Raw genomic sequence first — 22225 nt, 5'->3', positions numbered from 1 at the left:
CCCCCCCCCCCAAAAAAAAAGAATAAGAACACCTGGGGATTGAGCCTCTAGTCACCTCTCAGGAGCCATCCTTTAATCTTGCTAACCAATGGTAACTGGCAATAGGAGTGCCTAAAGGGAAAACTGAGGCACGGTGTTAAAAGGTGAGGGTCACAAGGTCAGTTCCTGCAGACTGATGTAGGAATCAGCTGGTTTGATTTGTATTTACTTTTTTTTTTTTTGCCAATCCTAGGGCTTGAATTCAGGGCCTGGGTCTGTCCCTGGGCTTCTTTTGCTCAAGGCTAGCACTCTACCACTTGAGGCACAGTGCCACTTCTGGCTTTTTCTGTGTATGTGGTACTGAGGACTTGAACCCAGGGCTTCATGCATGATAGGCAAGCACTCTACCACTATACCACACCCCCAGCCCCATGGTTTTGTATTTTTTGAGATTCTGCCTTGGTATGTAGTTCAGGATGGCTTTGAACTCATAGTGGATCTCATGATTCTTCTTGCTCAGGCTCCCAGTGGTTTGATCTTTACAATGCAAAGTCTTAGACTACCATTACAACGATTTGAATCAGTAATATGTATCTCTTCCATACCTTAGGCTACTGCTGTTTTCCTTTCTTCTTTCCTTCTTTCCTTTCTCCTTCCCTCACTCCCTCCCTTCCTTTTACTTGTTCCACATATGAGGAAAAACATATGATACTTTTCTTTGTGAGTCTTACTTTGTTTAATATGATGATCTCTAGTTCCACCCCTTTTCCTTCAAATGACATTTAATTCTTCTGTTTCTGTCTCTCTCTCTCTCTTTCTATCTTCTCCTCCTCCTTTGCCTTCTCTTTCTTTTGAGATAAGACCTGGATATGTAGCCCATACAGGCCTCAAATTCAAGATTATCTTGCCTAAAGCTCCCAAATGCTGGGATTACAGGTGTTTTCCAACACATCCAGCTTATTTCATTTTTTAAATAGTTAAATAATATCCTATTACATGATCTATGATACTAAGGACCCATGTATATCTTCTGGGACATGGAGGCTACTTGGTCTTTCATACTCAAAAGGCCATTTAGGCCATATATATGTATGGAAATAACGCTTCATATTTTCTTTATCCTTTTACCTATACATAGCTTGGGAACTATGAATATGTATATATGGGTGCGCAGGTAATTTTTATGTGCTGATTTCATTTCCTTCAGATATCTACCCAGAAGTGATATGAAGATTATATGTGGTAGTTCTGTAGAACATTTCCTCCCCAGTATTGATGACTGTAATTTAAGGCTCTTGCACATAGAGGTCATCCTCAAGACATGTATGCTAGACTACTTTGAAAAATAAACAACAGGGAGTGGTGCAAGTTGCAGAGCATACTAGACTTGAGCTGAGGAACTCAGAGACAGTGCCCAGGCCCAGAGTTCAATCTCCACAACTGCCCAAACAAAACAACAACAACAACAACAACAACAACAAAAGACTATCCTTTGGCCTGGCTATTTTATGAACCTTTAGGAAATCATAAATGCAAACTAAAACTCAAATGTCCATTTAGCAAGCCAGAATCAAACACCAGACTTACTTTGTCTCCTGCTGCTACATTTGTAGCTCTAGCTGGCATGTCATGAATGTTTTACTTCAATCCAAGATTTCAGTCTTTTTTTAAAGGATAATGAGACCATCTTATGCAAAAAGGCAGGATGGAAGTTATTCTGTTTGGCTTTTCTTTCTCTGTTTCTGCTTGAAATCCCCTTTTAAATGCATATTTTCCATAAATATTTCACAAGGAGAAAGTGCCAAGGATCTTAAACTATTTTGAACTGAAAAGTCTCTTTCTGGTTTCATATAGCCTGACAGATGGACATCCACACTGGGGTTTCTCTTTTTCGCTTTTATTTTTATGAATGACAAGAAAAAGAAATGATTCATCTATAAGTTTAGAAGTCTTCTGCCTGTTATACTATGATATACTAAGATCCTTTGAGAAGGAATCTTAGTATATCAAGTAATATGTAAGTACATCTAGTAATATATAAGAACAGACCATAGAGGTGGTTCAAAGCCAACCTGGGAAGAGCAATGTTTGTTTCCAACTAATCAGCAAAAAGCTGTAACAATAGGTGTGACAAATGTGGTAGAGAGCTAGCCTTAATTGAAAAAGCTGAGCAAGAGCAAGAAGTCTTCAGTTTAAGCCCCAGCACCACACCAAAATAAATAAATTAAAGTGGGCGACACGATTTAGGTTATTGGTTGTTCCTTCTGTATATCAAATTAAACAAATTAGCTGTGTAGCTATTTTCTAGAGTTTTGGTAGATTTATTTGCATGTGTTTGTGCATGTGTAAAAAGAGAAGCAATACTAGAAGTGGTGGAGGCATTTTAGGGAAATTTAGAAATATGATATTCTGATAAATGATCTTCATAAGTGTATTAACACTATTATTCATAATGAGGGAATAAAGGTTGCCTTATTATGAGTATGTGACTGTTGCGTATTAGCGTGCTTACAAAACCAAACCAAACCAAACCCAATCAAACTAAACCACCCAACTTTTGCCTTGATAGGAACTACAAACCCCATAATCCTACACGCCTCACCAGCGGAGAGGACCCGGATTTAAAGGAAAACTACGTTTCCCAAAATGCACCGGTCGGATTTTCCACTCTATAAATAGTCCATCCGGGTTCTTTGAGATGCTGTTTGGCGACTCGTCGCCATTCCCAGAGCAGCTCGGCCTCTACCCAGAGGCCAGTGTCGGTGGCTGTGTCGGTGACACTCGTCCCGGACATCGAGACCACCAGCCCTCTCTCCTGCCCCGCGGCGGGAGAGCGTGTCCGGCCGGCCGGCGGGGCTCGCGCACCCTCCCTCGCCTCCCCTTCCCCCGTAGCCTCCGCCCCGCCAGGCCCGGCCCGGACCTCCGAGCCCCGGCCTACTCCTTCGTCTCGGTCACCTGCGCCACCGCCGGGCTCCGCAGCCCCGCCTTTCGCTTCTCTTCCCATTTTGAGAAGCCAAGGAAGGAAACAGGGAAAAATGTCGCCATGAAGGCCGAGAACCGCTGCCGCCGCCGACCCCCGCCGGCCCTGAACGCCATGAGCCTGGGTCCCCGCCGCGCCCGCTTCGCTCCGACCGCCGCCGCCGCCGAGGCCCCCGTTGATGCCGCTGAGCTCCCCCAACGCCGCCGCCAGCGCTTCCGACATGGACAAGAACAGCGGCTCCAACAGCTCCTCCGCCTCTTCGGGCAGCAGCAAAGGGCAACAGCCGCCCCGCTCCGCCTCGGCTGGGCCGGCTGGCGAGTCTAAACCCAAGAGCGGTAAGAGCGAGCCCGAGGGCAGTGGGTCACTTGGGGACAAGCCAAGCTTCCTACGACTGTCATCCCCCCCCCCCCCTTTCTCTGATTTCCTTTATTTACAGTGAATCAGCACCAATCGTGTTGTGTGGTTTACTCCGGTCCTTTTTTTTTTTTTAACTGACAATAGCTGACGAAATAAGTGCGATGTTGCCCATTTTACAGATGGGGAAACTGAGGTCCCTCAGTATGTGCCTTACATCAGGCCTTAAGACCACCCTGCTTTGTCTCATCTCTTAGGTCTACTCTCCAAACTACGACTGAGCTTGTTTGTTTTTGTTTGGTCGTGGGGCTTGAACTCTGGGCCTGGGCACTGCCCCTGAGCTCTTCAGCTCAAAGCTAGCACTCTACCACTTGAACCACTGTGTCACTTCCACGACTGAGCTTGTTTGATCCTTTAATGCGCTTCGAGTTGGAATTGGATAGTGAACGCGACCCAAGTTTAAACTGGAGAGGGTGGGGCCCCAAGGGCTCCTCAGACAGTCGTCTTTTTATTTACTCAGGCCTCAGATCTGTGCCTCTGTTAAAGGGGACTCCTCTTAGAATGACTTCCTTCTGTTTCATATAGTATAAGCATTCAGTCTTTTGGGTGCAGACCTTTAGTGAGTGGTTGAATTTCTTTAATCTGTAGAAGGGGAGCTAATAGAATACTAAGTGAACTAAGCTTAGAAGATTGCTAATAGGTACCAAGAACATACCTTTTTGTATGTGTATGTGTACTGTGCTGCAGTTATTGCCCTTTAACTGGCAAGATTGTTGTCATTTCTGTAGTCATGCTTCTCAGTCTTTTGTCATGACTATAATTTTAACAGCTGGTATTTACTGAGTGCTTATCCTGATTTTTATCTGTTATCAGTAGTGTCCCAGGCATTAACCTGCTTAGCAAGGTAAGAATTGTGCCTTTTTAAAGAACAAATTGAGAGAGAAGGCTGTTAGAAACTGGCACAATCTAGAGTCCACCATTCCCCATCTTATTTCAAAGTTGTGTACCAATCTCTGCTCTCTTTTGTATTTTCTTTATATTTACAGTAATTGGAAGATATTGCCTGTGAGCATAAGGATGTGTGCAGATAGGGAAATTTTTGGAGTCCTTAAATCTAGAGGTTCAGTTGTTTAAAAATATTTGGGGATTAAAAACCTGTAAGGCTAATTTTAAAACAAACTGCAAGATGTATTGACCAGTTCAGAAGTAATATGTTGAGTATGACAGACTTGTTTACCTGATGTAGCTAAGGACTTGTAGAGATTGCTTATGGAACACAGGTGGAAACCAATTTTCTCCATGATAATGCATCAAATTAAGCATAGATTCATGTGAGTTCTCAGGCTAGATCAGGAAATGTATAGATTAATTTTGGAATTTTGCACTTGTGTAGCTTTATTACAGATTCCTTTAAATAAAAGAGGATAGTCAGTCTTCTTGGTCAGTGTTGGTCTTGGCTGAGAGTAGTCTGAATATTTTCTCAAAGTAAAATTGATAACTTCACGGGGCTGGGAATATGGCCTAGTGGCAAGAGTGCTTGACTCACATACATGAAGCCCTGGGTTCGATTCCCCAGCACCACATATATAGAAAATGGCCAGAGGTGGCGCTGTGGCTAAAGTGGCAGAGTGCTAGCCTTGAGCAAAAAGAAGCCAGGGACAGTGCTCAGGCCCTAAGTTCAAGGCCCAGGACTGGCAAAAAAAAAAAAAAAAATTGTTAACTTCACAGTTGTAGATGTACGTTAAAAATTTTGGTTTCAGCTGGGCACCGGTGGCTCACACCTGTAATCCTAGCTACTCAGGAGGCTGAGATCTGAGGATTACGGTTCAAAACTAGCTGGGACAGAAAATTCTATGAGACTCTTTAATTAACCACCGGAAAACCGGAATAGGAGCTGTGGCTCAAGTGGTAGAGTGCTCTCTTGAGCTGAAGACTTCAGAGACAGCACCCAGGCCCTGACTAGTTCAAGCCCCACAATCAACAAAAATAAAAATTTAAAAAAAAGAAAGGTTGAATTGTCTGGACAATTTTTATATTTTTAAGAGTAGCTTTTATTATTGTTACTATTAGGGTGATGTATAGAGGAGTTGCAGGTTTTTTGTTTTTTGCCAGTCCTGGGCCTTGAACGTAGCGCCTGAGCACTGTCCCTGGCTTCTTTTTGCTCAAGGCTAGCACTCTGTCACTTGGGCCACATCGCCACTTCTGGCTGTTTTCTATATATGTGGTGCTAGGGAATCAAACCCAGGGCTTCAGGTATACGAGCCAAGCACACTTGCCACTAGGCCATATTCCCAGCCCCAGGAGTTGCAGTTTTATAAGTCAGTTAATGAGTACAATTCTTTTCTTTTGGACTATGTCATCCCTTCCTTTGTTCTTTCAATTTCCCCCCCCCCCCCATTGCCCTCAATTGTTCCCTCAATTTTTTTCCCATCTCCAGCCATAAGTTGTGTAGCTCATAGTGTTGTGAGTACTACTGCTGTATTTGTTTTTGTTTTTGGTGGCAGTAGTGTGGCTAGTGCTCTGCCACTTAAGCCACACTTATGCTTCTAGTTTATTGGTGGGTAATTGGAAATAAGAGTCACACAGACTTTTCTGTCCTGGCTGGCTTTGAACTTGGATTTTTCAGATCTCTGACTACCAAGTAGAGTAGCTAGGATTTTAGGCATGAGCCACAAGTGCCCAACATCAACTGATTTTTTTTTTTTTTTGTCACTGAGTCTTGAACTCAGAGTCTGGTTGCCATCCCTGAGCTCTTTTTGCTCAAGGCTAGTGCTCTGCTACTTTGAGCCACAGTTCCACTTCTGGTTTTTGAGTGGCTAATTGGTGGTAAGAATCTCACAGACTTTTGGGCTGGGAATATGGCCTAGTGGTAGAGTGCTTGCCTCGTATACATGAAGCCCTCAGCACCACATAAATGGAAAAAGCCAGAAGTGACACTGTGGCTTAAGTGGTAGAGTGCTAGCCTTGAGCAAAAAGAAGCCAGGGGCAGTGCTTAGGCCCAGAGTTCAAGCTCCATGGTAAAAAAACAAAACAAAAGAATCTCACAGACTTTTCTGCCTGGGCTGGCTTTGAACCATGATCCTTAGATCTTAGCCTCCTGATAGCTAGGATTATAAGTGTGAGCCACTGGTACTGTGCTTTCAACTGAATTCTTTTTTTTTTTTTGGCCAGTCCTGGGCCTTGGACTCAGGGCCTGAGCACTGTCCCTGGCTTCTTCCCGCTCAAGGCTAGCACTCCGCCACTTGAGCCACAGCGCCGCTTCTGGCCGTTTTCTGTATATGTGGTGCTGGGGAATCGAACCTAGGGCCTCGTGTATCCGAGGCAGGCACTCTTGCCACTAGGCTATATCCCCAGCTCTTCAACTGAATTCTTGACTTTTTTTTTTTTTGCCAGTCCTGGGGCTTGGACTCAGGGCCTGGGCACTGTCCCTGGCTTCTTTTTGCTCAAGGCTAGCACTCTGCCACTTGAGCCACAGCGCCACTTCTGGCCATTTTCTGTATATGTGGTGCTGGGGAATCGAACCCAGGGCCTCATGTATATGAGGCCACTAGGCCATATCCCCAGCCCCTCTTGACTTTTTTTTTAACTTTTTTTTTTTTTTTTTTATGGTACTAGGGTACTCAGGTACTCAGGGCCTTCAAGGGCCTTACACTTGCTAGGCAGACACACTATCATTGAGCCACTTCTCCAATCTCTTTTTTTTTTTTTTTTTGCCAGTCCTGGGCCTTGGACTCAGGGCCTGAGCACCTTCCCTGGCTTCCCTTCTGGCCATTTTCCATATATGTGGTGCTGGGGAATCGAACCAAGAGTTTCATGTGTAGGAGACAAGCACTCTTGCCTCTAGGCCATATTCCCAGCCCTCCAGTCTTTTTTTTAATCATGGGGCTTGGGCACTGTCCCTGAGCTCTTCAGCTCAAAGCTAGTGCTCTGCCACTTTGAGCCACAGTGCCACTTCTGGTTTTCTGGTGGTTTATTAGAGATGAGTCTCATGGACTTTCCTGACTAGGCTGGCTTTGAACCATGATCCTCAGATATCAGCCTCCAGAGTTGCTAGGATTACAGGCATGAGTCATTGGCGCATGCCAGCCCTCTTTTTTTTTTTTTTTTTATACTTTTTTTGTTAGGGTTTACATCTGGGCTGTACTCTGCCTATTATAGGTTTTCCCAGTTTGCTAGGATAACATGCCTGCACCACTGTCCAGCGTGTATAAGAACTTTTCTGCCTGGACTGGCCTCAAACTGTGATCTGCCCAATCTCAGTCTCCCAAGTACCTAGAAACAGTCATGAGCCACTGGTGCTAGGCTCCAGGGCTCTTTAGGCCACTAATTTATTTATTCATGGGTCAGCTACAATAAATGCCTTGTTTATTCCTCTGTAAGTAATAGGTGAAAACTCCTGAAAAACCAAATAAGACAACAACAAGAAGCTGAGGTGTTGGAGGCATTTGACTCCTGTCTTTGGCTTTGAATGTGTTGTGAATGGAACTAATTACCCACCTCTGTAGTGTGGCACCAAGTACTTTTATAGTTTGACCAAAGCCAGTCATTGTCATTGTTAACATTTCAAACAGTTGTATAGAATGACTGTTAGTTGCTCACTTCATTCTGACTTTTAAAAGTGATTTGTTGGGGCTGGGAATATGGCCTAGTGGTATAGTGCTTGCCTTGCATACAGGAAGCCCTGGGTTCGATTCCTCAGCACCACATATGTAGAAAAAGCCAGAAGTGGTGCTGTGGCTCAAGTGGTAGAGTGCTGGCCTTGAGCAAAAAGAAGCCAGGAACATTGCTCAGGCCCTGAGTTCAAGCCCTGGGACTGGCAGAAAAGGGGGGGGGTGGGGATTTGCTGGGCTGGGAATGTGGCTTAGTGGTAAAATGCTTGCCTAGCATGCATGAATCCCTGGGTTCGATTCCTCAGTACCACATAAGTAGAAAAAGCCAGAAGTGGTGCTGTGGTACAAGTGACACTAGCCTTGATGAACAAAGAGGCTTAGGGACAGAGCCTAGCCCCCATTTCAAGCCCTAGGACCAGCAAAAAAGAAAAAAGTGATTTTTTTTTATACGGTTAAACACTTAATTGAAAACTTCAGAGGAAGCAACTGAATGAAAGGATATTATGTTAGATTTCATGAAATACACAAGTATGTCTTTGGGTGGCATTAGCTTGTGGGGTGTATTTGTTACTTAGTGTTTGTTTGCCTTGGCTGGTTTCTACTTTTATGGCTTCTTGCAGTGTGTATTCTTAGCAAAGAAAGATGTTTGTATCTACCAATCAGATTATGAGTAGCTTGCAGAAAACAAAAGTCAGAATATGTAGAGATGAAAAAAATTGGAAAACTCCACATGCTGGTTTAGTTTTAAAGCTGATCTATAGGGTAACAAGTGTTGTCTTATGAACATTGCAGCCGGCAAGGTAGTTAGTGCTTGTAGTCTCTTTGATTTAGGAGGCTAAGACAGAAAGATAAGAGACTTCAAGGACAAGGCCCTGTCTCAAAACCAAAACCAAAATGAGAAAATATTGTTAACTAAGACCAGCGTTGGTACCAAAGATACTCAGGACCTCTGACAGGGTGACTTCCAGGTGTTTCCATGAACCAGAAGATAGACTCAGGCTCTATGCAATTTGTAAAAAAGTTTCTGTATATTTCAAAAGCCAACTCCACACTTGATAGATATGCTTGATTCTTTTGGAAATTGTTGAAAGGAACTCTGGAAAAAGGATCTCTTGAATTTCAGAGTAATGATTTGAAGGAAGAACAGGAAGGTTAAATGAAAAGGCATAGCTTGCCTTTTCTTGTGGCTAAGGTGAAAAGAGCAAGTTTTTAGTTAATTTAAATACTCTTTTTCCTCCCTTTCCTACCTCAATGCAAAGGGAAAACCCTCTGATTTCCATAAACTGTGTAAATTGTCACTTGCTTTTCAGCTAATCCATGATTTACTTGCGTCTTAGTTTCTTTGGTGGGTTTTAGTTGGTCCTTTATTTGTACATAGAAAATAAGGTAATTTGATTACCAGGATTTTCCTGATCTTTCAGGTTGGAGTGGCCCCATCACAGTTTCTTTGACTAATTACTTCAGATATTTACAAAACTTTTTGTTTTGTTTTGTTTTGTTTTTTGGTTGGTCATGGGGCTTGAATTCTGGCCATGGGTACCCTGAGCTCTTCAGCTCAAGGCTAGTGCTCTACCACTTGAGCCTCAGTGCCACTTCCAACTTTCTTTTTCTTGTTTGATTTTTTTCCTCTTACAGATTTATTTTTTTATTAGGGCTGAAATTCAGTTCTCAGAGCAATTGAGTAGTGAATGTGTTCTACTAATGTAATCCAGCAGAAGAGGTAGTTTATTAGTGGGGGAAATCATATAGAAAGAGCAAAGAAAGTAAAAAGAGGCAGAGGAGAGGCTAGTCAATTTATAGGCAGCAGTGGCCCCTGGCCAAGATCTTGGCTATCTCTCTGGTGAATGGTACTGCCATGGAGGTTAAGGGAAGGTCAGGCATTATGCAGCAGTTATTTTGAGGTTTGTGGTGTGATGCATTCCTGACACTTCCTGTTGTTCTGGTATCAGAAGCTAGGTTACTGGGTAACCTGCCTTGAGGAATGACACTGCTGTAAATGGACCTGCAAGCTTTAATGGCTTTGTAAATTGTGGTGATTGAAGTCTTCAGTAAAACCACTTAGACAAGTTATGAGTTTCAAGGTCTCAGGGCTAGGGTCCTTGGATTGTTAATATGACTTAGCATGTTGGAGCCCACTGAATGCTCTTGACAGGAAGGATTTGTCTGGGAATGTGGTTTAGTGGCATGCATGAAGCCCTGGGTTTGATTCCTCAGTGCCACATAAACAGAAAAAGCTAGAAATGGTGCTATGGCTCAAGTGTGGTAGAGCCTTGAGCACAGAGGCTCAAGGACAGAGCCCAGGCCCTGAGTTCAAGCCCCAGGACTGGTTTAAAAAAAGAAAAAGAAAAAGAAAAAGAATTACTACTCTTAGCTTGATTAAATTTGTTTTCAGTTGATCCTGTAGTAAGTCCTTACATTATCCCTCTGGAAATGCTTGTCTACCACTGTGATGATAGGTAAGCAACTGGCTTGTGATAACAGCATGAGTCAGCAGCAGAAACTTACTGGCTGGTATTCTGACCTAGGCCAGTGCCACCTGTCAGAACTAAAGCTAGAAATGTGATGCCAAATAACTCAGGAAAACTTAAGGCCTTAATTTGGTAAAGAGACGAGATATACTTGCTGCTTGTCAGAGACCTTTACATTTAAGATGTGTGGGATAATTAAGATCCTGGATTAAGTTTTTTTGACTTGTTGATTCTGAAAATTCTGGGTTTTAGCTAATGATCTTGTCCTTTTAGACTGTGCTTTGATAGTCATTCTTGGCAATTCTTTACTGTGGCTAGGTATAAGAATATCCTGAGGATTTAAAAATATACTGGTATTTTGGTTTAAACCTTCAGCACAGCACAACAACATAAGAAGAAAAAGGAGAAGACAAAATACAAAGTGAAAATATAGAATGTGTTTCTTTCTGGAACATGATCTTTTAAGTTTGTTTTCCAAAATCTAAAGTATATCATCTTACACTCCGTCCAGAGAAAGGAGGATGAATTCTACTGCTGAATTATTGATATGTAGTATATTCTGGCAAATTGTCAAAAAACATCTCAAAAATAGCACTCTGAATTTTATCTTTAGGTTCCAGACAGTACCTTCAAGTTTTAGCTACCTCTTGCCTGGGTTTAGAGATTAGAGCCAGTCTCTCACGTGAGAGGTCTGACTTCGAATTCTTAGGTAAATGGGAGACAAGAAGAGAGATTTTAACACCTAAATCATAAATCTTTATGTGGTCATTTGCTGTAATCTGATTTAGAAATGAGACGTTTAGTGTCCTTCAAAGACAGTTCTGTAAGCATTATGAAAGTTTCCTTATAAGTGTGGCAGTAAGTAAAAAAAAAGACAGCTCTCTTGCTAGAGTGTCAATTTATTAGGCCTTTTTAGTATAGAATCTGAATTTACCTGAGTCTGAGCAAGCCAAGGAGTTACCTTTCTTGAGCAGGATAACCCTTTTGCTTTTTGTGGTGCTGAGGATCAAACCCAGGGTCTTTCTTACCCATGCTAGGTAGGCAAGCACTCTGAACTGAGCTACAGTCCTCGGTGATATGCTTGCCTCCCTTTTTTGGTTGGTATTTGACTTTTTTTTTTTTTTTGCAGGGGGAGGGGCAGTTGTGGGGTTTGAACTCAGGGTCTAAGCACTGCTGTCCCTGAGCCTCTTTCTGCTCAGGGCTAGCGTTTTGTCACTTGAGCCGGCGATACTTCTGGCTTTTCATGAGTAGTTTATTGGAGATAGGAGTCTGTGCTGGCTTCAAGCCATGATTCTCAGGATTACAGGTGTGAGCCACTGAACTTTGAACTTCAGGGCCCTTGTGCTTGCTCACAGCTGGAACCATGCCTCCAGCCCAAGAGTCTTTCATATATTTAAATCTGCCCAGGCTGCCTTTGGACCATGACCCTATGCATGTGAGTCTCCTGATAAAGTAGGATACAGGCATGAATCACTGGTGTATAGCCAAGATGGCTCTCTTGAAAAAAAAAAAAGCAACAGTTAAGAGTCAAATGTCAGATCAGCTTAGATAATAATGTTTGGGAGATATGTTTTATTTTTCTTTATTTTTTGGCAGTGTTGGGAATTGAGCTCTGGGCCTTGAACATGCTAAGAATGTGTTCTACTCCTAAGCATGATTTTTTTTTTCTTTTCTTTTCTTTTTTTTTGGTCTTGGGATTTGTGCTCTGGGCCTGGGTGCTATCTGAGCTTTTCTGCTCAAGGCTAGTGCTCTACCACTTTGAGCTAGCTACAGTTCCACTCCTGGTTTTCTGATGGTTAATTGGAGATAAGAGTCTCAAATTTTCCTGCCTAGGCAAACTTTGAACCTGGATCTTCAGATCTTAGCCTCCAGAGTAGCTAGGATTGTAGGTGTGAGCCACTGGTGCCCAGCAGTGTGACCCTCCCTCCTTTCTTTCCTACCCTCCTTTCAGATTCTGGGGCTTAAAGTCAGAGCCTGAGCGTTCTCCCTGAACTTTTTGCTCAAGGCTAGTGCTTTACCATTTTGAGCCACAGTGCCACTTATGGTTTTCTGGTGGTTAATTGGAGATAAGAGTCTCAGGGATTTTCCTTGCCTGGGCTGGTTTTGAACCACCATCCTCAGATCTCAGCCTCCTTAGTAGCTAGGACTACAGGCGTGAACCATTGGTGTGTGGCTGAGATTATTTTTAGTACCAAAAAGTTAGTCTGGGTTCTGTCTCCTAATTTTCCTTTTTTATTTTTATTTTTCCCAGTCCTGGGCCTTGGACTCAGGGCCTGAGCACTGTCCCTGGCTTCTTTTTTTTTTTTTTGCTCAAGGTTAGCACTCTGCCACTTGAGCCACAGTGCCACTTCTGGCCATTTTCTATATATGTGGTGCTGGGGAATCGAACCCAGGGCTTCATGAATATGAGGCAAGCACTCTTGCCACTAGGCCATATTCCCAGCCCTCTGTCTCCTAATTTTTCTATTTTATTTTTTTATCCAGTGTTGGGAATTGAACTCCTCCATTAGCATGATAGGAAAGTCCTTTGCCATTGAGTTTTACACTTAATTTATGTAGCTCAGGCTGGCTTGGAATTCATTCCTCATGTTTCAGTATCCCCAGTGCTGGCTGGTATTACAGGAATGTGCCACCACTCTTGGCTTCAATTACACCGTTAGAGTAAACTCTTTGTCACTGTCCCTAACTGATTTAAGGGTTGCTGAAAGGTGAAGGCCTGGCTATGTTTCTGGGATGATCTGCTTTCTTTACATCACACCATCTCATATGTAGTTGTTAGGATGTGTGTACATGCACGCACGACCAGTCTGAGCTTGAACTCAGGTCCTGAGTGCTTCCCTTGAGCTTCTTTAGCTTAGGGCTAGTATTCTACTGCTAGAACCACAGCTTCACTTAGAGCTTTTTAAAAAAAGTTTATTGGAGAAAAGAGTCTTGGAGTTTCTAGTATGGGCTGGCTTTGAACTGTGATCCTCAGATCTCAGCCTCCTGAGTAGCTAGGATTACAGGTGTGAGCTACCAGCACTGGCATTACTGGCAACTTCTTTGTTTTCTTTGTGCTGGCCCTGGGGCTTGAACTCTGGGACTAGGCGCAGTCCCTGAGCTGCTTTTGCCCAAGGCTAGCACTCTACCATTTGAGCCACAACTCCATGTCCAGCTTTTTTTTAGTAGTTTATTGAAGATAAATATTAAATATTAGTTTTGATAAATATGTTATATGATCAGAGGCACATAGACATTGATTGCACTTCTGAATTTCTAAGAGTATCCTCCTTTGGTCTCACTGTATGTGTGTATAGTCATATACTTTATCATGTCATTCATATATATATATATATATATATATATATTTTTTTTTTTTTTTGCCAGTCCTGGGGCTTGAACTCAGGGCCTGGGCATTCTCCCTGAGCCTCTCTCTGCTCAAGGCTAGCACTCTACCACTTGAGCCACAGTACCACTTCAGGCTTTTTCTGTTTATGTGATACTGAGGATTTGAACCCAGGGCTTCATGCATGCTAGGCAAGCACTCTACCACTAAGCCACATTCCCAGCCCCTTACATTTATTAAGTTTTGAGTCCTGCCTATGGTTACCTCACCAAGGACAAAACAAATGATTTATCATGCCTTATATAGCCTGTAGGCTGAACGTTCCTCACTCTGAAGACACTTGGGACTGGAATCTTTGTGATTTGATCTACAGTATATTGTACTGAGAGGACTCATTGGGCTTTAACATTTGAAACAAAAAAATGCTATTTGCTCAAAGAGCTAATAAGCTCTGTGTCCTAAATCTAGATTTCTTAGAAGTTATGGAAACGCCTGTTTTCCCTTATTTAAACACAGCATTATTGCCATATTTTGCTACTGGTAGAAAAAAAATTGTGTGTGTGTGTGTGTATATGTCTTTTTTTTTTTTTTTTTTAACATTTTCTGGTTTGTTTTTGCTTTCAGATGGAAAGAACTCAAATGGATCCAAACGTTACAATCGCAAACGTGAACCTTCCTACCCCAAAAATGAAAATTTTAGCAACCAGTCCCGTCGCTCCAATTCACAGAAAAGCAAAACTTTTAATAAGATGCCTCCTCAAAGGGGTGGCGGCAGCAGCAAACTCTTTAGCTCTTCTTTTAATGGTGGAAGACGAGATGAGGTATGTAATTTGAGAATGCCCATTCTAGAGCATAAACATAAGATTTAGATTTTTACCACCCCCCACCCCGCTGCAGTTTTTCAGTAGCTAAAGGAGAGGAACAAGAAGAAGAACAGGTAAATTGCAGTCATGTAGTTGAAGAGTAACTGGATGTGGAACTTTGCCTCCTTTCTTCCTCTGAAGGAAGTTACAGACATTTCCTTGGAGGAAGAGACATGTAATAATCATATGTTGAGAAATTGTAGCAAATGGAGTATCTTACTCTGTATAGTACTTTTCATACCACTCTTGGGTTTTAGTAATAAAATGACATCAGTGACAGTTATCACTAATAAAATGTTAAATGTTTTATTCTTAGTCTCAAATGTTCTACTTTAGGAGTTAACAGGTTCCTGTAAGTACGTGAAGACTTATTTATATACAAAGGTATTCACTGCTCTGTTCATAATTGGAAAAATTTAGAAAATGCCAAATGCCTATCAACAAGAGATTGGTTAGTTATCCTGTCATTTGAATGTTCTACACTCAATACATAATAAGATATTTAATTGGTGTACATGTGTAAGAAGTTGCCCATTCACCAGAAATTTACTACTTGCCTTCCACATACCAGTATATTTTAAGAGTCTGGATTACAGTATTAAACAGAATATTTATTTTGTCCTTTAGGAATTTATAATCTAAGTTGAGGGAGAAACAACATTATATATTTGATGGTGGTGTTTTAAGAGATGAGGCGTAACAAAAGTTTTAGGTGACTCAGAATGCTTATCCAAAGAGGTAGATTTAGAGAGAGACTTAAATGAAGCAAGAAAGCCAGGGTGGCCTTCAGTGTGTTATGTACACCCGGCTGTCCTCAAACTTTCAATCTTTCTTGTTCAGCCTCACAAATATTGGGATGACAAATATGTTGTACCATGTCTGGTTTCTATATGGTTTAGGAAGAGTGTCTTAGAAGGTAGAGGGATTGTAGGTGGTAGTGTTTGTTTTTTTTATATGATTGAAGTGAAGCAAGTAGGAGGAGAGGTAGGAAATAAAGCCAAAGATTAGGAAGAGGGAGCAGATCCCTTTTATAAATTTTGGCTTTTGTTTCGAGAGGTAGAAAGCCATTAGGAGATTTAAGAAAAGAACTTAGGTAATTTGACTTGGAGTTTTAGATAGGTGGTCTACCCTAGCCCTGACTTGGATTATATGTCTCTGTGTGGGTCTATCTGTCTATATCTGTCTCAGTGCCAGCTTTTTCACTCTTCTGGTGCTGTACCACTTGAGCCACACCTCTACTTACTGCTTTTGCTGGTTAGTTGGAGATGAGTCTCAGATTTGTCTACCTAGGCTGTCTTTGAACCATGACCTTCTGGATCTTAGCCTCCTGAGTAGCTAGGAGGCATGGTCCCTGATATCTATCTTGTTATTTTTCTTTTGAGGCAGGATCTCACTATATAGCTGAACTTGACTTCACACCTAGAGTCCTCCACTTGGTACTTCTTAGAATCTGTCACGTGTTTGTGCAAGTGCTTTGTACTAAAAATCCAAATTTGACTAAGCAGTGAACCCTTGCATTCTCACTCTCATGTTCTTTGGTCCAGACATTTCTTCCATAGATTCAAAAGAGATAATTGGGAGTTGAGGGTGTACCTCAGTGGTAGGGAGCTTGTCTAGTATTCATGAAGCAAACCCTGAGTGCAATCCTTACTTTTTTTTTTTTTTTTTTGCCAGTCCTGGGCCTGAGCACTGTCTCTGGCTTCTTTTTGCTGAAGGCTAGCATTTCTGCCACTTGAGCCACAGCGCCACTTCTGGCCATTTTCTATATATGTGGTGCTGAGGAATCGAACCCAGGGCTTCATGTATACAAGGCAAGCACTCTTGCCACTAGGCCATATTCCCAGCCCTAGTTCAATCCTTATTGAAAAAAATTTCAGGTGCCCAGATGTGCACAAGTCTAGTCTCAAATATGCTTATTGAAGCATTAGTTTGTAACAGTTAAAAAAAAAAAAAGCTCTAAATATTCTCCATAAATAGGATATTAGGATGTGGTATGCCTGTTTTAGGACATTAAATGGAAAAACGGGCTTTGGGGGAAAATGCGCTAGTCTCCTTTTTTTAAATTGGTCATGGGCACTGTCCCTGAGCTCTTCTGCTTAAGGCTAGTGCTCTACTATTTTGAGCCACAGCTCCACTTTCTGTTTTCTGGTGGTTAATCAGAGATAAGAGTCTCATGGACTTTCCTGCCCAAGCTGGCTGTGAACTGTGATTCTCAGGTCTCAGCCTCTGAGTTGTTAGAATTACAGGTGTGAGCCACCAGCGCCCAGCTTACTGGTCTACTTTTGACACACATCCATACCACTTCAGTGTGGGATTGTTTAAGACTGAAATAGCCCCGACATTGTTCCATCTTTGTGTGCACTGGTATTTCTTCTGTAGTTGCTTACCACTTTCTAAAGTGCTCTGGAATCTGTTGATTGGGTTTATTTTTGGCCTACATGTTCTGATTCTGTCAGTTTTAATTAACCATGAGTAGCATTTTGTCTTCGACTGTAGTCCTCTGGTAGGATTCAGAAACCTATGTTAGTTAACAGCTGCCAGTAGGCATCCTCCAGAGGTGACTCTGAATTTCCTTTGCCAGAGAAAATTAAAAACATAAGTAGCTAACAAAAATGAAGGTGAGTTTAAACTCAACTGTAGAGCCATTTGCCCAGCATGTATGAGTGAGGCCCTGGATTTAATCCCCCACAAGAAAACACACATACAAACGTGTGCATGTAGTTGTCTTATGGGAGTGTGGGAAAATTAACCCAATAAGTACATTGTTGTACATTTATTTATTATTTATTTATTTTACTTATTTTTGCCAGTCCTGGGGCTTGTACTCAGGGCCTGAGCACTGTCCCTGGCTGCTTTTTGCTCAAGGGTAGCACTCCACCACTTGAGCCACAGTGCTACTTCTGGCTTTTTCTGTTTATGTGGTGCTGAGGAATAGAACACAGGCCTTGAAGCATGCTAGGCAAGCACTCTACCACTAGGCCATATTTCCAGCCCCATTGTACTTTTTAAGATGACTACAGAGGGGTTGGTGCTGGGCCTTGTCATTTAATGGTAAATTACCATTTAGCAGGACAGAGTAAATGGTTTAGGTGGTAGGATATTAAAAACTCTTTACTTCATTAAGGTCTTGGGTGGGTTTTACTTACTTCTAAAAAGATTCTCTGAGCCAGTTTTAATTTAGTTAATATTTGAAGGAGGAATGGAGCTGTTTATCTTGCTGTAAATTGGTGTTTTAATCTAAAACACTCCTTCTCTCTAGGTAGCAGAGGCTCAGCGGGCAGAGTTTAGCCCTGCCCAGTTCTCTGGCCCTAAGAAGATCAACCTGAACCACTTGTTGAATTTTACTTTTGAACCCCGTGGCCAGGCAGGTCACTTTGAAGGCAGTGGACATGGCAGCTGGGGAAAAAGGAACAAGTGGGGACATAAACCTTTCAACAAGGAACTTTTTTTACAGGCCAAGTGAGTATTGCTACTCCTGGGGGGAAAGTAAAATCAAAGACTCTGGGAATCCTGGGGGAGGCTTCCTAGTTTTAAGCAGAAAGCTAATTGATCTGTTCTCCCTGCCCTTTCCCTACCTCTCACTCCCTTTCCAACTACATGTTCTTGATATTAATATCAATATAATACCTAGATAAATGTCGCTAAGGGCTGGGAATATGGCCTAGTGGTAAAGTGCTCGCCTTGCATACATGAAGCCCTGGGTTCGATTCCTCAGCATCACATATATAGAAAGAGCCGGATCTGGCACTGTGGCTCAAGTGGTAGAGTGCTAGTCTTGAGCAAAAAAAAGAAGCCAGGGACAGTGCTTAGGCCCTCAGGACTGGCAAAAAATAAAACAAATAAGCAAAATAAATGTCTTTAATACTATATTGAGAGAGAAAAAGTGGAATTAGATCTGTATTTGAACCTTTTTTTTCTTTTACTTTTAATCTCAGATAATTAGCCACTTTTATAAATTGAGCTTGTGAACAAAAGGGAAAATCATTGTTTACATTTTGAGATAGGGTCTCACTTTGTAGCCCAGTCTGGCTTCAAGCTTTTGATCCTTAGCCTCTAGAATGCTGGGACGAAAAGTATATACCATCATTCCCTATTTTTTTGTTTATTTGTTTGAAAGAGGGTTTGAGAGGCTGGGAATATGGCCTAGTGGTAGAGTGCCTTACATGAAGCCCTGGGTTTGATTCCTCAGCACCACATATATAGAAAAAGCCAGAAAGGTGCCGTGGCTCAAGTGGTAGAATGCTGGCCTTGAGCAAAAAGAAGCCAGGGATAGTGCTCAGGCCCTGAGTCCAAGCCCCAGGACTGGCAGAAAAAAAAAAAAAAAAAAAAGAGGGCTTGACTGTGTAGCCTAGGTTGATCTCAATTCTGGATCCTCCTGTCTTAACCTCTGGAGTGCTAGGATTGAAATCATGTATCACTATACCAAGCCAGGAGATTTTTTCTCCCCGTTTTTTGTTTTTTGTTTTTTGTTTTTTGTTTTGCCAGTTCTGGGGCTTGAACCCAGGGCCTGAGCACTGTCCCTGGCTTCTTTTTGCTCAAGGCTAGCACTCTACTACTTGAGCCACAGGGCCACTTCTGGCTTTTTCTATATATATGTGGTGCTGAGGAATTGAACCCAGGGCTTCATGTATACAAGGCAAGCTCTTTTTTTTGTTTTTGTGTGGTTTTGTTTTTTGCCAGTCCTGGGTCTTGAACTCAGGGCCTGAGCATTGTCCCTGGCTTCTTTTTGCTCAAGGCTAGCACTCTGCCACTTGAGCCACAGTGCCACTTCTGGCTTTTTCTATATATGTGGTGCTGAGGAATCGGACACAGGGCTTCATGTATATGAGACAAGCACTTTACCACTAGGCCATATTTCCAGCCCCAAGCCAGGAGATTTCTTTAAGATTTTTTTAAATTTAATTTTGTTATTATAAAGGTGATGTACAGAAGGCTTTTACAGTTACATAAGTCAGGTAAAGATTACATTTCATTTGGACAGTGTCACCCCATCTCTCCCAGTTTTTCCCTCCCATTCCCACCCACAGGTTGTATAGTTCATTTTCAACATAGTGTCTAATAATAAGTACAACTGCTGCATTTGTTTACACTTTGTCCTTCCATTTCTGTGCCCCCCCATACTCCCCAAGACAGATAAGCAAACAAACAAAACAGAAAAGAAAGCAAAAACAACTTCCAACAAAGAAAAAAATCTTCTTCCATTTCTCCGAGAGGGAATTTCTTAAATGTGAATTGAATGATAAGTTGAAATGCTTGGCATATATATATATATATATATATATATATTTTTTTTTTGCCAGTCCTGGGCCTTGAACTCAGGGCCTTAGCACTGTCCCTGGCTTCCTTTTGCTCAAGGCTAGCTAGCACTCTGCCACTTGAGCCACAGCACCACTTCTGGCCGTTTTCTGTATATGTGGTACTGGGGAATTGAACCCAGGGCCTCATGTATACAAGGCAAGCTCTCTTGCCACTAGGCCATATCCCCAGCCCTAGTTGTAAGATTTGACTTTGGCTGTAGACTGAATTAACTGCTGTCTTTATTATACGTTGTTTTTTTCTCTTTTTCTTTTGGTGCCATTGCTAGCACTCTACCACTTGAGCGCCATGCCTCTGGTTCCTGTGTATACTTTATTTTTTTAATTTTATTTTTTGCCAGTCCTGGGGCTTGTACTCAGGGCCTGAGTACTGTCCCTGGCTTCTTTTTGCTCAAGGATAGCACTTTGCCACTTGAACCACAGCACCACTTCTGGCCTTTTCTATATGTGGTGCTGAGGAGTCGAACCCAGGGCTTCATGTATACGAGGCAAGCACTCTTGCCACTAGGCCATATTCCCAGCCCTTCTGTGTATACTTTATATAAACTGGTCTCAAATGATTGAGCACAGTTTTCTATTCCCTTGAAGATAAGCCATGTTCTTGGGTTCCCAAGGTTTGAAGGAGGAATTAGTTTATTGCTGCTGGAGGTAGCATCGACTTAGACTTACTTTAATTCAAAGGAACTTGGCTGGGTTAGGAAGCATAAAGAACAGTTTATAGGTTTGTACTTCTGCTCAATTAGATTGGATTAGATTGAACCAGCGCTCTAAGTGACGAGATGATAGATTGCTGCTAAGGACCTGGTGATTGTGAACACTCTGCCTCTTTGTTGTCTTCCTTGCTATTTCTAGCTGCCAGTTTGTGGTATCTGAAGACCAAGACTACACAGCACATTTTGCTGATCCTGATACCTTAGTCAACTGGGACTTTGTGGAACAAGTGGTGAGTAGCTCAGACAAACTTGTAAGTTAATGGGAGAGAACTAAAAAAGAGAAGGTGGTGACACAGCAGCTGTTGGCCATGTGTACTACTGATAGCCTTTTCTGCCTGCCTTGTGGGTAGATAGTTCTCAGGGGTCAGTTCCTGCTTCCTCCCAGAATTCATTTAAGATCTAGTTGACACTGGTTTGCAGGCATAGGATATGAAAAGCTTTGGTCTGAAGGTATATAAACAGTCCTCTCTACACCAAGCCCTCTCTGGGGATGTAAGCAGGAACCCTGCGAGGGACTATAGTTCCTTCCTGATCAAGCTTGCCGAACTCAGTTAAAAGGACTTGCCTCATTGGCTGCAGCGCAGTTTCTTTTCTTTCTTCTTCTTCTTTTTTTTTTTTTTTTTTTTTTTGCCAGTCCTGGGGCTTGGACTCAGGGCCTGAGCACTGTCCCTGGCTTCTTTTTGCTCAAGGCTAGCACTCTGCCACTTGAGCCACAGTGCCACTTCTGGCTGTTTTCTATATGTGTGGTGCTGGGGAATGGAACCCAGGGCCTCATGTATATGAGGCAGGCACTCTTGCCACTAGGCCATATCCCCAGCCCCTTCTTTCTTCTTTTTTTAAAATTTTATTGACAAGGTGTTGTGCAAAGGGGCACAGTTACATAATAAGGCAGTGAATACATTTCTTGTGATATCTTACACCTTCATTTTTCTTTCCCTTCCCTAGGTCAGGTAGGCATATATACAATATCCAGTGTACCAAAATCGTATACAGTAACCACGTAGGGTACGTCACTGGAAATTCACCTAGAACTTTAAAGATAACATCAACAGTAGAATCCTCCTTTGTCCTTCTCTGGAGTTGTTTTTGCTTATCCTCATCTTATATGATCATATATACATAGCTACAGAGCAGTTTCTGCCAAAGCCACTTTTATGTTTCTTTCCAACTGAAGTTAAAGTATGTCCTTGCTGGTCCTAACAGTGTAACTGATGTAGAATCACTTTGAGAATGGCAGGTGTTTTGTTTTTTGTTTTATGAGAATTCATAAAACCACCTGAGAATGACATAGAAGGCCTATTTAGCTTAATACATACCAGTTAAAAATAGAAACGGGCTGGGAATGTGGCTTAGTGGTAGAGTGCTTGCCTAGCATGCATGAAGCCCTGGGTTCGATTGCTCAGCATCACATAAACAGAAAAAGCCAGAAGTGGCACTGTGGCTCAAGTGGTAGAGTGCTAGCCTTGAGCAAAAAGAAGCCTAGAAGCCAGGGACAGGAGTCTGAGGGCCCTGAGTCCAAGACCCAGGACTGACAAAAAAATAAAATAAAATGCAGAAGTTCTCTAAAAATAGAAACATAGAGGCTGGAATGTGGCTTAGTGGTAGAGTGCTTGCCTGG

The 22225-nt window shown here is 42.3% G+C and overlaps 1 protein-coding gene across 2 annotated transcripts in view; it reads left to right on the top strand.

Moving 5' to 3' along the window:
- Window positions 1–2672: 2672 nt before the first annotated feature.
- Rnf10 (ring finger protein 10) overlaps window positions 2673–22225 on the top strand; it is a 34523-nt gene continuing 14970 nt past the window's right edge. The window contains exons 1-4 of one of the 2 annotated variants that reach the window (XM_048342833.1): window positions 2673–3294; window positions 14341–14537; window positions 17839–18038; window positions 20747–20837. In XM_048342833.1, coding sequence (XP_048198790.1) covers window positions 3138–3294; window positions 14341–14537; window positions 17839–18038; window positions 20747–20837 — 645 coding nt within the window. In that variant the 5' untranslated portion in view covers window positions 2673–3137. The remainder of the gene's footprint in view (window positions 3295–14340; window positions 14538–17838; window positions 18039–20746; window positions 20838–22225) is intronic. The other variant, XM_048342832.1, reaches the window with a different exon arrangement.

This window comes from Perognathus longimembris, chromosome 3 (assembly GCF_023159225.1).
Source record: "Perognathus longimembris pacificus isolate PPM17 chromosome 3, ASM2315922v1, whole genome shotgun sequence".
Classification (NCBI taxonomy): Eukaryota; Metazoa; Chordata; class Mammalia; order Rodentia; family Heteromyidae; genus Perognathus; species Perognathus longimembris.
This window is presented reverse-complemented; position numbering and strand designations above follow the sequence as displayed.